The sequence below is a fragment of the Myiozetetes cayanensis genome, unplaced genomic scaffold, assembly GCF_022539395.1.
Source record: "Myiozetetes cayanensis isolate MyiCay16 unplaced genomic scaffold, myiCay2020 scf1, whole genome shotgun sequence".
NCBI classification, from domain to species: Eukaryota; Metazoa; Chordata; class Aves; order Passeriformes; family Tyrannidae; genus Myiozetetes; species Myiozetetes cayanensis.
In genome coordinates, this window is record NW_026086604.1 from 143208037 (window position 1) to 143224326 (window position 16290).

The 16290-nt window shown below is 40.5% G+C and overlaps 1 protein-coding gene across 5 annotated transcripts in view; it reads right to left on the minus strand.

The window, feature by feature from the left end:
* RBM33 (RNA binding motif protein 33) overlaps nucleotides 1-16290 on the minus strand; it is a 102673-nt gene that overhangs the window by 27439 nt on the left and 58944 nt on the right. For all 5 annotated transcript variants that reach the window (XR_007627860.1, XM_050307658.1, XM_050307666.1 and 2 more), the window contains exons 12-15: nucleotides 15398-15729; nucleotides 14576-14824; nucleotides 13483-13770; nucleotides 5362-6000 (exon numbers count right to left, since the gene is read on the minus strand). Coding sequence is in view for 4 of the 5 variants with exons in the window: in XM_050307658.1 (XP_050163615.1) it covers nucleotides 5362-6000; nucleotides 13483-13770; nucleotides 14576-14824; nucleotides 15398-15729 (1508 nt within the window). In the remaining variant the exon portion in view is untranslated. The remainder of the gene's footprint in view (nucleotides 1-5361; nucleotides 6001-13482; nucleotides 13771-14575; nucleotides 14825-15397; nucleotides 15730-16290) is intronic.

Sequence of the window (16290 nt, forward strand, 5' to 3'; positions counted from 1 at the left end):
TTCCTAAAAAATTACAGACCATACAGAGCAAGAGTTCCTGTATCCAGGGTTGGGTAAAGGGCTCCCTCAAGAATTTCTCACGTAAATGCCAAAATTCCTGGTGTTCGCGATTCCTGACATATTTAGATGAAAGGCGCTATAGAGCTTTCAAGTCAAATATTTTTAATTAAACTTGAACATACACATGCAAGTAGAAACAAGTACAAACATTAAGCAAACGTGATTGACAAGGTTACATTATCAAACAAGAATCATCTCTTTTTCCACACTTAGAACTCCATATTCATCTCACACTTCTCAGTTACTTGAAATATGAACAAAGTTGTCCATCTTCCATTTGATTTTTGCAATCCGACATTTTTTGTGACAGGCTTTTCAAACAAAAGAACTTGCCAATCCTTTTTTCAAGCTTTTCATATGAAGCATTTCAGGTTTTCAGGAATTAGGATCACCAAAAAGATACTGCTTCTAATGCAACAGGGAACATCAAGATTTTTATGTATGTATTTATATCTATATATGTATTTATGAAAAAAATTCATTGTGCAGCCTTCCACAGAGACAAAGATTGGTGTGTTCTTGGTGCAGCGTAAAAACCAGCATTTTCAGGCCTTTGGGACACACATCTCTCTGAGCATGGCAGCTCATTTTCTGGCTAGAGAGAAATCATCCAACAACAACAACATAAGATGACCAAATGATACAGATATTTTAAGATACTATAATTTCCTACAGAATCAATCTCCAACTAAATGGAAAAAATGCTCAGCAGATATTTCATATGATCTTAAGATATCTAAGGTTGCAGTTGGTACAAACCTGTTCTTCCAGGACTAAAACCACTCAACATATGGGCTTAAAGAATTCAATAGAAATTGGTACTAGAACTATTCACCAGCAGACTGATCAGAGAGCCCAAAGACCACCACAAACAGCCAAGGTGTTAGAAAACATGACTCATCAATGCCTAGAAACAGTTAAGAGACTTTGAAAAAGAGAGACAGACACAAAGAGATAAAGTTCTTTCCCATCTCTGTTCAAGCATAATACAAGGAGTCACAGATTCAAAATTACAACAAGAAAATGTAGTTTGATCACTAAGAAAATTTTCTTAAATGTATAGGTTTGATACTGGAATAGATAGCCCAGAAAATCTACAATAATGAGATCTCAGAAAAAGGTTGGATAAATGTCAGAAATACTACAGTGTTCATCCTCTCTTCAAGACAACGAATTATTTCTACAGTCCTTTCACCTTTATTTTCTATAATTTTATGATCACATTTTGAAGTGATTTGGGTGTTTCTTTTCCACTTACTCTACAATCCCACTGATCTTATTCTTATATGCACCCTACAAGTGCCTGCATCAGAAACGGTGTGGCCCGCAGGACCAGGAAAGTGATTCTCCTCCTGCACTCAGCCGTGGTGAGGCCACACCTCAAGTACTGTGTCCAGTTCTGGGCCCCTCAGTTCAGGAGAGATATTGAGGTGCTGGAGCGGGTTCAGGGAAGAGCAGAAAAGCTGGTGAAGGGTCTAGAATGCAAGTCCCATGAGGAACAGCTGAGGGAGCTGGGGTTGTTTAGCCTGGAGAGGGGAGACCTCATCACCCTCCACAACTATCCAAAAGGAGGTTGTAGTGGCGGTCGGTCTTTTCTCCCAGGCAACCGGTGATGGTACAAGAGGACACAGTGTTAAGCTGTGCCAGGGGAGGTTCAGGCTGGATATTATGAGAAATTTCTTTACAGAAACAGTGACTAGACATTGGAATGGGCTGCCCAGGGAAGCGATGGAGTCACGATCCCTGGAGGTGTTTCAGTAAGACTGGACATGGTACTCAGTGCCATGATCTCATCGACATGGTGGTGTTGGGTCACAGGTTGGACTCGGTGATCTCAGAGGTTCTTCTCAACCTAATAGTTTCTGTGATTCTTTAGGACTGACCTCTGGTTCCTTCCTCAGCAAGCCAAGCAAATCTCAGATGTTTTATTAGTAAAATATACTAGTATGAATACTCAGTAAATACACTGAACTCCTATATCTGAAAAGGAAACCTCTGCAGAAATGCCACACAAAATGAAGCCCACTGGATCCATCAAAAGATATTTGGGTGTTCATGGGGTGGGGTGGGAGGAGGGGGGAAATTGATCCAAAAACTCCTCAAAAACATAAACAAATCAAAGTTCATATGCTAAACACTGCCTCACTTTCCAGAGTAATTAAAATGAAAACCTGATTGTACTGCCATTCCTGTATAAATTACGTGAGTATTAGAAAGGGATGGGCAAATCAGTATTGGGAGGGAGGTGAAGGGTGAGATTTGTTTAAATAAAAAACCAAAAACCCACCCAAAAAAAACAAATAAAAAACAAACAACAAAAAAAAGCATCAACAGACAAAATCATGACTGACAGTACCAAATGTGTCACCTTGATACAAAGACTTAGTCTGACATACAAGAAATGCTGAATAATTTTCTGCTTTTTTTCCCCGAACTATAAGAAGCCATAAATTAAGGCATCTTACATATCACGTAAACCAGGTAAGTTATAATATTATAACTCTTACAATTCCAAAAGTAAAATCCCCTCACAAGAGAATATTGTGGATACAGATGAAAGGCCATTTTACCTTCTAGGGACTGAGGGATATTTCTACCTGTAGGTCAATCATCTCTTTAGTACTGCTGTGCCCAGCAACACAGACAGAAACTCAGTCTGGTAAAGACACTGTCCTCAAGTAAAGAAACCATTCTCTTCTGACAGTATTTGTACACCACAGATCTCACCAACACACCACACTCCTTAACTGTTAAACAAAAAACATCACCAGCAACACAAAACCATTTAATGGACCATCTATAGATGGTCCTACTAAACGAATAACAGTCCCTGCTACCAGTTTCTAGTTTAGGCCAATTTGGTCTAGACAGAGTTAAGTACAGGTCTGCATTAGATCAGCTTCCTCAGCTGAGAGCTCTCCTACAGTGCTGTCCATGGCTGGCAGGATGGAAGGGAAGGGACTTGACAAGTCTCTACCAAAATGAATCCAATGAGATCCAAAAGGGAACCTGCACTGTGTCTAATCATGAGCCATCTCAGTTGTACACGGGTATTCAAAACATCTCTGCACAAAAGAGCTCAATAAAGGAAAAAGGGATTAGACAGAGAGCAAAGGCAGGGTTGCTTAACTGCAGGATCGAGCCAGTGCACACAGGTAAGAGACACCAGGCACCCCTTTGGCCAAAGGCAGGGAACTGGAGGAAGCACTGTTACATGCTAAGGAGAATGGCCAGGAAAAATGAGATTTGGCCTTTGCTTTTATATCTAGCGCTCAGGCAAAAGTTGTGAAAAATAAAAGCACGTGGCAGGACTAAACATTAGCAGTGGAAACTAAGTATGATCTGCGATTGTGAAAGTATTCAGAGTCCAAGCAGCTTGGAACTCTTTTAAATCCTGTCAAAAACGGACAAGAAGATTAGCTGCCCTGCCTGCTGCTTAATTTTTTTTTTTTCCTTGTGTGGTCAAAGAAACAAAGTCACAGATTCAGCTTGTCACTTACTGATTAAAAATTAATCATCTATCTTGATCAGTCTTAACAGCTAATTGCAATGCTTGTTCTTATTCTCACACAGTAAAGGAAACTTAAAATGTCTATGGCAAAACGAAAACAGTAACAAAGGCTAGATGTAAAGAACCTGGTTCACCTTGCTAAAACCTCAGTACTGGAAGTTAAGGACAGAGAAAATCTACTTCTGTGTACAGAGAGGTTACACGTACATTTAATGAAGCTAATTGCTCTTGCTTACTGTAAGACTTATCTGAAACACTTATGGTCTTCTGAAACAGAGCATTGTGATAATAACTGTTTCATTGTGAATGCTGCTGTGGACACTGATAACCATTTGTTATGAAGAGCTGTATACAGTTGTGACTGGCATTGTTTTGTTTCACCACATAATAAAAGAAATCGTGCATGACTGCTTTATTCAATTATTCATGACACACAAACCTGTCATACCTCTTGCAGGCCACTGGGATTTCTGCAGACATACTTATATATAAATATTTTTAGCTCAACAGAATCAATTTCTTTCAGCTTCTCATACTTTATTCCTCTGTACTTAAGTTACCACCTCTGAGGAATTAGAGCTGACAACAACCTGACATGCAGGATGTCTCAGTAGCCAATAAGGCCCTGTATGTTAATATTTTGAAAGACCACACAGTCATTACGCAATTCACAATTTTAAGCGTATTTAAGTTTTATGAGCTGTAGAGAAACATTTACAAAAAGGAGTTAAGACTTTGGCATTTCAGCTTCCTCTCCGTTTCTAAATGTAAAGCCTTAGCCTCCAAGGCCTTGTTCAGTCCCTGTTAACACACTGCTTGCTTCATTACAGATTACAGTTATGCAAGTTTGCCTAATTAATGCTCTGAATAATGTAAGAAGCATTCTTCCAGAAAAAAACACCTCCAGTGTGCTATATCAGATCTTTCTTTTCTCCTCAGCATAAACCCGAGGACAGACCTCACACACTGACAATATGATCTCACTATGTCCCCTCATCACAGTTTATTTAGAGCCCTAACAAATTAATTTCTCTTTTCATTACGACAGAAAAAATTTGGTCTAGACTTTCTAACCAAAGCCCCAGATCTTAAATACACACACTGCCCTCAAGACTAGCATTGTGAGTCCTCCACGACACCAGTGCTCAAGGGACACACTGCAGATAATAGACCCCTCATCAAAAGATAAGGAAATCTCATTTAGATGCAGAAGTGAAATGGTAACATTTTAAACCCAACCTCTAAAGGAAAACATCCCCCTCCAACACACTGCCTAAATTGGTTTCACAACACGCTTCCCAAGAAAGTAAAAGCAATCTTCCCTTGAGTACAGAAACCACACCAACACCAACATCTGCACACAACTAATTTAGGTGGCTTCACCTACCAAATAAGCAGGTCCTAGCTTTTTAACCAAACCTTAATTAAATACAGCCACCCAAATCCTTTACTCTGAGCAATTATCAGACTGACCTATCAACCTGAAGCAAAAGGAGCTCAGTTGAGCAGTCTTTCAGACTCCAATTACAACTTAATAGAAAGGAGTATTATTTCAATGTGATTTCAGTGGTAACTGCCTGGCAGTAAAGGGTTACAGGAAACATTAATTTTTTAATAACTGCTAATAAATTACAGTTCTGAAAATATAATATTAGGACTATTAAGTATGCTAAACCTGTTACTTCCTCCATCACCTTAGGCCCATCTTTTATTTTGGGATTACACAGAATCAAACACACAAAAACAAACCATGACAAGACACACATATGAGACGAGCCTTGGAAACTTACCCCTCCTGACAACTTAATCACCCTGACTTTGCTGCCGACATGAGGCCCATCACTACCACTGTTTGTCCGCTGCATGACAGTCCTTTTCACACCCGGTTTCTGCTCCTGGGGCCTGGCTGGTACCGAAGCCACTCGAGCCGTCTGTGTCGTGGGCAGTGACGCTGCAGCAGGTTTTGTCTGTAACACCTTCTGCGGTGCCTGAGGCTGACTCGGAGGAACTGTCCTCGTCTGCCTCAGCTGCTTCACCGGCTTCATCTGCTGTCCTTGATACTGCATATCCCCCCCTCCGCTCTGGAGGAACTCTGTGGGTTTGGGCTGGATATTTGGAACTACTGTGTCTTGCTTTCTAACAAGGAGTCTGTTTTTCACATTGTGTCTGGTGTGCAAGCCGGAGTGGGGTATGTAGGGGCTGCCGTTGGTGGGGAACTCAGAGGAGTCATCCTCATGCTGCATGTAGGACTGCTGTGTGGAAGGTTGCTGCTGCTGCTGCTGTGCAAGTCTCTCCAGCAGTTCTCTCTTTCTGGCACCAGCCTGCTGCTGCCGTCTCAGCTCCTTCTGCTTCAGAATTTCTTCTCTCAGACGCTTCTGCTCTTCTATCTTCAAACGATACAACCTGGTTTCTTCATCTTCATCTGGGTACTACAAGGGAAAATGCAAATGAATTTATAAAATTCTAAACAGGAACATCCAGCTTGGTCAAAACAACATTGAATTGTTGTTCCAGATGTTGTAAAGCTGTAACTCTGAAGAGCTTTTTAAATTATCCCTGATACCAAACGAAGGCTAGTAGTGAAGTGCATCTGTTGCTAACGTTTATTTGCTATTCATTACAGACAAACAGCTCAAATCTGGTTTAGGACTTAGATATATTACTTCCTAGACAGAAAAGCTTTAATACCACTTGACAAATCTGATCAGAATACTAAAAAAAATATACAAAAAAGTTTGACAAATTGGAACTAATTTAAAAGTTTCCAAAACCAATTAAACTATTAATATAATTCAAGATATCAAAATATGTTTCAAATAGAAGGTAACAATACAGAGGCAACCCACTGTCACACAGGTTTTATCTTGCTCTTTTCTGACAAAGTAACAAAAGGTAGGGTGGTAAATGACCTGAAAGGCCCTGATTAGAACTATTGATTTTTCTCACAGAATTTTCAGCCTGATCTCAAACTCATTTGTCACACAATAATTGGTTATAATGAACAGCACAAGTCAATCTCTCTGACCTTGAACTCATGCACTCTCTTCAGAATCAAAATGTTGCCAAATGCAGTGTTGGAATATTAATGGTATATAGAGAATGCCTTTAATATTCCAGCCCTAGGCCCCTCTGAAAGTACTATACACCATCAAATAACCTTTCTAAAGATTCTTCAACTCTGGCAGAATGAGTTCTTAGGAAATGCTGTAAAAAAATGGACAAGACTCAAGGAAATGTAGATTCTCATCATCCTGGAAAAGACATCAAATGGTTCTTGCAGTAATAGCACATGCATTTTTCAAAATTAGGAGGCATGCTTTTTCATTATATTCTTTTCCTTTTCAACCATTTGAAACACGAAGTTAGACTTGCAGAAACTGCTTACAAATGGTAATGAGCACAACATTCTACTCAAGAGATATTAATCACCACTAATAAAAACAGGCTCTATAAGTAACAACACTTTGCATGTTGGTAAATGAACGGATGAAGAATGCTGAAATATTTCTCCAAACCTGGGAATCTGTGAGGAACCCTTATGTATATTGTAGGAACTGAGTACAAACTGTTGTCAACACAACACATGGGACCCAAATGTGCGACCGCTCGTGGGTTTTTTTTTTTATTTTTAGAGTGCTTTTAATTGTGGTGCACCCCAGAATCCCCCCCAACCCAAGGGATCTGTGCAGATGTAGAAGCCCAGTACACTCATATCTGCTCTTATAAAATCCAGATGCACAAATCCTGAACACGTGTTTCCTTCAGCTGTAACTGCTTCTTCCCTGAGCAGGTTTTGATAGGGATTATTCCCACAGTTATTGAAAAAACAGCTCCATGTCTCACATTAGAAGTCTAATCAGAAGCCTAAAAAAATGGCTAAATAGGACTCCAACAAAACTCGACTTTTAAAATTTGTATTTAATTTCTGAATATGGGCTGGAGTTCAGGGATGAGGTGTAACAGCCCTTTGCATGAGAATGTTCCATATACCTTAAGTTCAGATCTTTCTCTATACTTTTTGGACTATAATGGTGGTAATTAATGTCTAATCACTGTGACAACTAGATTAGAGGTCTATGTTGACAGATGGTAACAAGAATATACTTCTACAGGAGGAAACAAATATTTCACCTTATACTGACAAGTGAAAATGCTGATTGTAGTAAAAAAAAAAAAAAAGGAATATGACACTTATGAAATACAGAGAAATGTTAAGACCCTTAAAAATGGTTTGCATAGGATGAGAAAACATAGATAAACTCTGGCTAGGAGAAGGATGTGTTGTTATGCAGATCCTGATACAATTAATGTAAGTTTTTAGTAAGACACTAAATATCACAGTTATTGAAATTGTCAGAACAGAAAACCTGTTCCACTTAGCGAATTAGTTTACTGACTTGCTTTGTTTTAGATCAGAATATTCTACAACTTATCTAAACAAGCTTGATGGATGCCATGAGCCAGTTTCAGGTTTACCTTCGGAGGTAGCAGTGTATTTTTTTCCCTCCTGTTCGATTGTCAATACCAGCACAAGTCTGTGTGAGACCAGCACTTCTACCAACTGCCCTTTATAATCAGGGATTGCTTGCTCATTTGATCACCTAACAAGTCCTGAAGGCCTTGGGAGATGCAGATTATAATGTGGTAAGTTCAGAGCACTAACTCAAAGGTTACCTAGCAGCACAGAGGTGTGCACTTTACAGCATACTTAAATGAGTCCTGCCAGCAGGCAAGGAACGAACATCCTGAGGGACTCTGACTAATACGTCCCTGCAACAGTCCTTGGAAGATACAGTGATTTCAACTACATCAACATTAAACACAGAAGACAACTGACAAACTGTATTACTATACATACATGAAGTTAAAAGAATACTTAGTAGAATATTCAGGCAACTTGATCTCAAATATAAACCGAAACCTTCCTTTCAGGAACTCAACTCAGGAAATTAGTAATGATCCTATGAAGTCGATCCCTTCTTAAAGGGTAAGGTTCAAAACCAAGGGCCAAAAGCCCTGAGGTTATATGACAACTGCAGATCAGTGTGTTAACAGGATATATATAGGTAGACCTAAATCCTTCACCTTCACAAGCAAGTTACTACTACCATTAATTTCTCAATAAAATACCCTTGCAGCTAGAGGAATATTGAACAATATAAAGGTCCTGTGATGACCAACAAAATACTTGCATTAAAAGTCAGGTTTGATTTGAATTAGTTGTACAGTGACCCAACAGCAGAGACTGAGAAGGGCAAACTCCTCACCTGGATGAAAACAGGGGCAGTTAAATCCTCTGCTGCTCAGCTTTAACTGCACCTTATACACATCATACTAGAGAGTTGGGGTATACACATGATCTATACTATATATAAAGGAACTATAGTATGCAGTAAGGAGCTTCAGCACACAGAACAGGCAAGGCAGCATATTGGGTCAAGAGATAAAAACAACAGGCAACGCCTATTGCCAGTGACTTTCATCCCACTAGTTTAACAAGGCCAGTACAGATTTGTCCAAGAAACAATAACACTACCAAGGAAAAAAAGAAAGGCAAGGCAAGCAAGTATTTTGTCTACAGAATCAACTGGGAGGAAGTAGACATCCTTCGAAGTTCAAACCGTTGTAATTTTCACATCCTGCACTTGGAAGCAACATTATCTGTAGGTGACAAGCAAAAAACACATAGAACAGCTGTTTTCTTGGATAGACTATTAATGTTTCACATGTTTTGTGTAGAAAGCTCCATAGCATGAAGAAATAGTACACTGTATATTGTTCCCTTTTACAGGAGACTGCAGACTACAAAAGGCCAGAGAAACAAATGAGTTCACTTGGTTTTGTGAAGGTGAGTGAGTTTTTTTCTACCAGGTTTTGAGAGTTTTAGTTTTATCTGGGGTGGGTTTGTTTCTCTTTTCTCTCAGTGGAAATTCTCATCCGTCTTTGAACAGCTCTTGAACACAATGTATTTCACTGAGGTTTGAAGGGAAGACTGAGCATTAGCTGTAGGTTTTTCTTCTGCCTTAAGGTCTAAGGCAGCTTTGACAGAAAGTACCAAAAGAAAATGTTGCAGGATTCTTTTCTGAATCTAGTTGAAAAGTATCATAAGAGAAGCAGGAGTCCTATGTCCTTCTCCAGGGGAACCTAGAAAGGCACTACTGACTGAAGAAAAGGCAGCAAAGACGTGCTCTAAAATAAGAGATTTAACTTTCTACTGAAATGTAAGTCCTAGCATCAGCAGTTTGCTTCACGTGAATTAAAAAACAAACAAACAAAGAAAAAAATAAACCCACACCTTTTCAATGATCTGCAAGATTTATGACCATCTAATAGAATTGAATGCTGAGTCATAAGAACTGGACACTGTACGTTTGGTGGTTTGCTATTAAGGAACAAAAATGGAATTGGGCAATCAGGGTGTCCCTCAGTAGAATGGGTGCAAGAACAGAGTCAAAATGGTTTGATTTGTGGCATAAACACAAATCTATTCAGCAGGTTTGCCTTTATTTTTTTCAGTTGTAACAATAAAAACGTAAGAGGCTAGAATAATTTTGTCAAAAAATTCCTGCCAAGTCTTCATAAATTGTACAGTCAAATCCAAAGCATACAAAGGAGGGCAACAAGGATGGTGAAGGGCTTTGAGGGGAAGCCGTGTGAGGAGCAGCTGAGGGTATTTGGTTTGTTCAGCCTGGAGGAGACTGAGGGAGGCCCCATCACAGTTTATGACTTCCTCCTGAGGGGAAGCGGAGGGGTAGGCACTGATGTCTTCTCTGTGGTGACCAGTGACAGGACCTGAGGGAATGGCCTGAGGTTGTGTATGGGGAGGTTTAGGTTGGATGTTCGAGGTTCTTCCGTCTGAGGGTGGTTGGGCACTGAACAGGCTCCCCAGGGCAGTGGCCACAGCACCAAGGCTGACAGAGCTTAAGAAGTGTTTGGACAATGCTCTCAGGCACATGGTGTGACTCTTGGGGATGGTTCTGTGCAGGGCCAGAAGTTGGACTCAATGATCCGTGTGATGATCCAACTTGTCATATTCTGTGATTCTATGAAATTGCATTATTAGGCTGCTTGTGTTCAAACCCACAAAATATCCTAAATAAAGTGCACCTACATATTCACATCACACATTTCACATTGCTGATAAAATCAGCTCATGAACCGTAGAAAGGTATAAGACACTACAAAACACAGGTGCTGCACATCTTGGAAAAACAGGAAGAGAGTGAAGAAAGAGATTACAAATTACTTGAAGAAACCCAGTGCTCTCTTGCCAAATTCCAACTGGAAAAAAAACTTATGATAAGAATCTTCTAAGCAAAAGAAAGGAGGCACCATTATAAAATCTCCTTTCTCCATTCTTCCCCTTCTTTAAACTAAAAAATGCTTAACACTGCCTTCATTCCTCTTATCCTAAGCTGACCTCAACATGAGCACAATTAGGCCCACATCATCCAGACTTTCCAATTTCATTGACAAAATGATGTTTCAGACTGAGGATATACAAGTTTAAATCCCAGAGGGTAGGAGCTAGTCTAAACAGGCATTTAAGTTCAGCATTTTGCAGCCTCACAGGACCACAAGTGTTCCCTTAGTAAAGCAGAAATACAGTTTTTAATCTTCTACTCACTCACATTGGAAACCTTTCAAATATCTATATTTAAGTTGAGCAAAACCTCTAATATACAATATTGCTAGTTCTTTTTTTGTGGTTCATGAATGACAGGGCACTCAAATATAGCCCCTGATTCTTTGGGAAGAAAGATGCAAGGAAAATATTAATAATTTTCCAGTTGAAGACACTTGCAAAATAACCTGCCCAATTCAGTTATGAGCAATACAGCTAGAAAAGATGACAAAACTTAACTCTTTCTCATCTTCATAGAAAGCAAAAGAACAGGGTGCAGTCAAGGTAATTACAAGAAAAACACACAAAAGAGACTGGAAAACATTATAATCTGGCTAAGGAGAGAAATGTAATAACCTACATTACAATACCAGTGAAGAATATGGCTAAATGCCTGGAAATGATCATTATTGGAGTGCCAATCCTGTCTGTAGGAGTGACAATTAAGCACCATCAGTGAACAAGACCACAGCAGTGGCACAGCTGAAAAGGGACAACTGCTATTACACTTTTTGCAGCACAAAGCTCTATTCCAGGTCTGCTTTGGAAGGAGAAGGATTCTGTGTGTGCACACATTTCCACACTCTCCTAATTCCACACTCTCCTAATTCTTGCCAAGTATGTACTTCTACAGGTAATAATATTTAACACTAGGAGACTTTTTTTTTTTCCAAGACAACTTTTTTTCTTCTATCCTGCTATGTAAAAACTTGCATTGAACAGGTATCAAACTGTTTTTAAAAGATAGTTTAGACACAGAAACAAAAAGCAAGCTTGATTTGTAATACCCCAAGAATTCACCCAAGTTAAGATTAGTTGGTTTGATAACTACAGGGTTGTTAGAATATGTTCAGAACGTAAAACGGAGAGAACAAGATAACTGCTCTGGGCTTTTGGTTTGGTTGGGGTTTTTTAAATTCATTTAATAAAGAGGAATTAAAAAATATTCATAAGTTTTTCTTAATGTTGTCAGAGATATTTCAGAACTAATGCCTTGATTTTTGTATCACTACAATATAGAATAATTTCAAGATGTTTCAGATGGGGAGGTCTGTAGCTGATTTGCTTTAAGACTTACTTTACTAATGAGCTAAAGACAGAGGCTTCTCTAAGGCACATTTTCTGTGACTAAGATTATTCCAAGAGACTGAATTGAGAAGAAGGAGATTAAATACTTTTGTAAAAAAAGGTGACAATCAAAAGCTGGAAAAGGATTTTTTTTTATTTCCATTGAAAAGCAAGTGCACAGGAGGTCAAACACTGCTAGCTATGGATTTCTTTTGTGCCTCATTTGTGAAAATTAGTTATGACCATCCCTATTTCAAGAAAAAGATGAAAAGTAATCATGAGCAGTTTAGAAGGAAGACAGTATTACCACAATTAAAGCTTTTAACAGTTGTTGAAGAAAAACCTGGTCCATGAGACAAGATTCATGGTTAACTACAGTTCTTCACAGAATAGGCTGATAAAGTATACAAGGTGCATTTAGCCATCATGCTTGAGATTAAAAGCACCATCAATGCAATCCTATCCACTCTCTCAAACTAACAGTGCTTGCTCATGGACAGTCTTCTCTAGCTTCCAGGGAAATGGCCATCTGTTCATACTACATAATCCAGTGGAGCTGAAAACACCAGCATCTCATTTTTTTGATTGGGTAAAGTACTAGCAGAGGAAACAGCATCATTTTCTCCAAAATGGAAAGCTTTAAAGCATCTCCTATTTTCCTTCACACAACAAGATTTCATAAAAGAGAGATTTTCTTCTTCAAGAGCAAGAAGCTCCATGGATGATCTCCTGCGTGGATGCCCAAGGCCCTAGTGGAGACTGAACAGCCTAAAGGAAAACAGCACAAGGAAGAGAGTTCTCCAGATACCCTTTTTTTTTTTCCTTTTGAGCCATACAGAATCATAAAAAACGAAAGAGAAGAGGCTTTCTGATTTAGAATATGATCATCTGAAAATTAAAAAAAAAAAATCATAATTCTGTCTTTTCATAGTAGAAATGTCTCCTCCTCCTGCAAAACCGATTCACCACAGCCTTGCCATCCTTCCAGATTTTTTTTTGTCAATGGAGGCTGTTTCTGCTATTGCACTAAAAGAGAAAAGTGCAATTCAGAAGGGAGGCCTCTAGTGGCACCAAAAATTATTTGGTGAACACCACATTAAGTGTGCTTACAATTCATAAGTCAGACCAGAAAAGTTTTTAACAGGTGGGAACTCTGTTTCTTGATTTTTTGGGTTTTGTTCTTTTGTTTAACAACCACATCAACAACCAAATGCCTTACCTCTGGTTCAGATTTTCCCTCTGACTTTGCTTGGCCCACTGGTGGGATTGCTTTAGCTTTCATTTCAGGCCTTCCCTGGGAGTTTCCACCACCACCGACAGACTTGGTGGCAGACATGGTGCTGGTGATGGGTTTGACCTGAGCAGCTGGGGTGGAGTTTCGCCTGTTGTTGCTCATTTCCATTGCATGGGACGGTGCTATCGGCAACTCGCGCAAGTTACTGTTCCTGGGAGCACTTGACTGTAGCTGCTGATTTGAGCGCTTGACAATATTCTGTGATGGTGTATTCTGAAAAGCAGAAAGGAAGAAACATTGCAGACTTCCACTACAAACCAGGCTGAAGTGGTTTTGGTTTCACATTTTCCTGATTTAGTTAAGTTTGGGGAAACAAGCTGTTTGAAGAGGCACAATATTTTCAATGTCAGAAGAAAAATTATAGAAATGAGAACATTTTAATAAACTTTTTTCTAATTAAAAGCAAAATTTAATCTCACTTTTTAAACACCATTCTCAGAAATCGGCTTCACTATGTGACTTACTTTCCTAATCAAAGTAATTATTCTGAACTTTAGTCACATTGTCTTGAGCTCTGCTACAGACTGTTGTGCTACCCCAACCTACCAAGCAACAGAATGTGTTGCATGGGAGCAAACTCACAAGACATGAGTGGCATTATCTGAACCAGAGAGCTGATTAGCAGTAGTACAGAGAGGCCTTCAGCTTGAAAGACAGTGTCAGAGAACTGGGCTCTCACAGTCACAGGCTACCAGCAGTTGTAAAGTATTATTAGGCAAACCTATCCTTCAAAAACCCTATATTGCTACTTCTTGGACAACTGCAACACCTCCTATTGGACCCAGGGGAAAACCAACACTGAAGACTGAAGGAGGAAAGAAAAAGGGGATGATACATATGCTATTTTTCAATGTAGATTATAAAATGACCAAGGCAGAAAATAAGCAAGAAATTACGAAAGAAGGGAAGGGAATAAATGGGACAGAAAAACCACACTGGTGAGTTCTGAAACCTGTGCTTACATGCCTACTACTCATGCAGAACTATGCAAGGCAACACCGATGTACGTGGTACTTACATGCCTTGGCTTCATTGGACCCTGTCGTGGCTGACACTGCATCCTGTTGTTATTTGGCTGCTGCTGCGTGGCCTGAATGTGAGGCCTGAACTGTGGTTGGTTCATGGGCATCAAGGGCTGGGGAGGCCCTTGGAGATGGTGATGGTGTTGCTGCTGCTGCTGCTGGTGATGGTGTTGCTGTTGCTGCTGGTGATGGTGCTGCTGAGGCTGAGGTTGTGGCTGAGGCTGTAACGGAGGATGCATGGGACCCTTCACGTGAAGAAAAAGATTATTTTAGTTTCAAGGTAATAAACTCCTGAAGAAAAGTAGCTCTAGCCTCACGAATCCTTAAAACACCTGTAAGCAGCTATGAACCAGGTTAAACCAAAATTATACAGAGTGAAAAACATACTAACAGAAGCAGTGCAAGGTTGTTCTACACTTAAACCTCTGTAAACCAACAGCTGAGGTGGAAACAGACAAAACAGACAAACGCAAGAACTCCTGCCCTCTGCACCCTTTTCCAATGACTTTTTAACTGGCTTTTTGTTTAACTGGAGGTTTATTATTCCCCTCCCACCGCAGCAACGGCCCGCGTTCAGATAACGCAGATAACATGAGAGGATCCCGCACTTGACATTTCCCCGCAGCCCCACAGGCAGAGGGCGGTGCCGGCAGAGGGCGCTGCCGCCCCGCGCTGCCCGGCCCGGGATCTCGGGATAGGGGATCTTGGGATGCGGCAGCGCGGAGCAGATCCATCGCCTTCCAGGCACGGCGACAACAGTGTCGCAGGTCCATCCACCTCCCACCTGCATACCCGAGTCCCTCGGTTTGAGCCTGTACCTGCATGCTGGGCTGCGTGTGCGGGGAGAGGAAGGGCTGTCCCGGCGCCTGCAGGAACTGCTGCCGCGGGGGGATGAAGGGCCGCGGGTTGGCCGAGCCCGGCTGGTTGAAGTGCAGGATCCCCACCGGGCCCTGGGGCTGCATGTTGGGCCGCACCGGCCGCTCCCTGGGATACACGGGCTGCTGTCCCTGCTGGCTGAAGGCCGGCCCGGGCTGGCTGAAGGGCATCGGGCTCTGCGCAGGGACCGGGTGGGCGCTGTTCAGCAGCGGGGGAGGGGGCGGCGGTGGGGGGCTCCGCTGCTCAAACAAGGGATGACCTGGGAACCTTGGATCTGCGGGAATCAGAGAAGTGACTAAATTACAACCTCCCTGTCACACATTTTGGAAACACAGAGTTCTATTTTATAGTTTTGTAAAAGTAACCTAAAATTTGCAGAATGCAAAACTGTATGGGATGTTTTAATTTTAAGAGATACCCTCAAGGTTATGTTTCTCTTGCTCCTGCGAGTTGTGTATAAAAGGAATTGATCCTTGCAAGACCAGCACAACTAGTACTTTGCTGGAATCAGCAATACCTTTCTGAAATTCTACTTTAATAAAATCAATGAAGGATTATAGTTTAAGCCACACAAGAACTCAAGAAACACTGACACCATTTGCTGACTAGATTATTTAGCAATTTTTTATGCATTGTGTGTAAAATGTCTGTATACATATACACCGTAAATGTATACATTATATGTCTTAAACATATACATTATATATACACACAAAACATATATGGTATATACATGCACTTACTATCTATTTTGTTTTCTAGGCTCTATCATTCTAGCTAACCTTGACAAACTTCTTACACTGTACACACAGTCCAGGCAGTTTAAAAAGAGTTA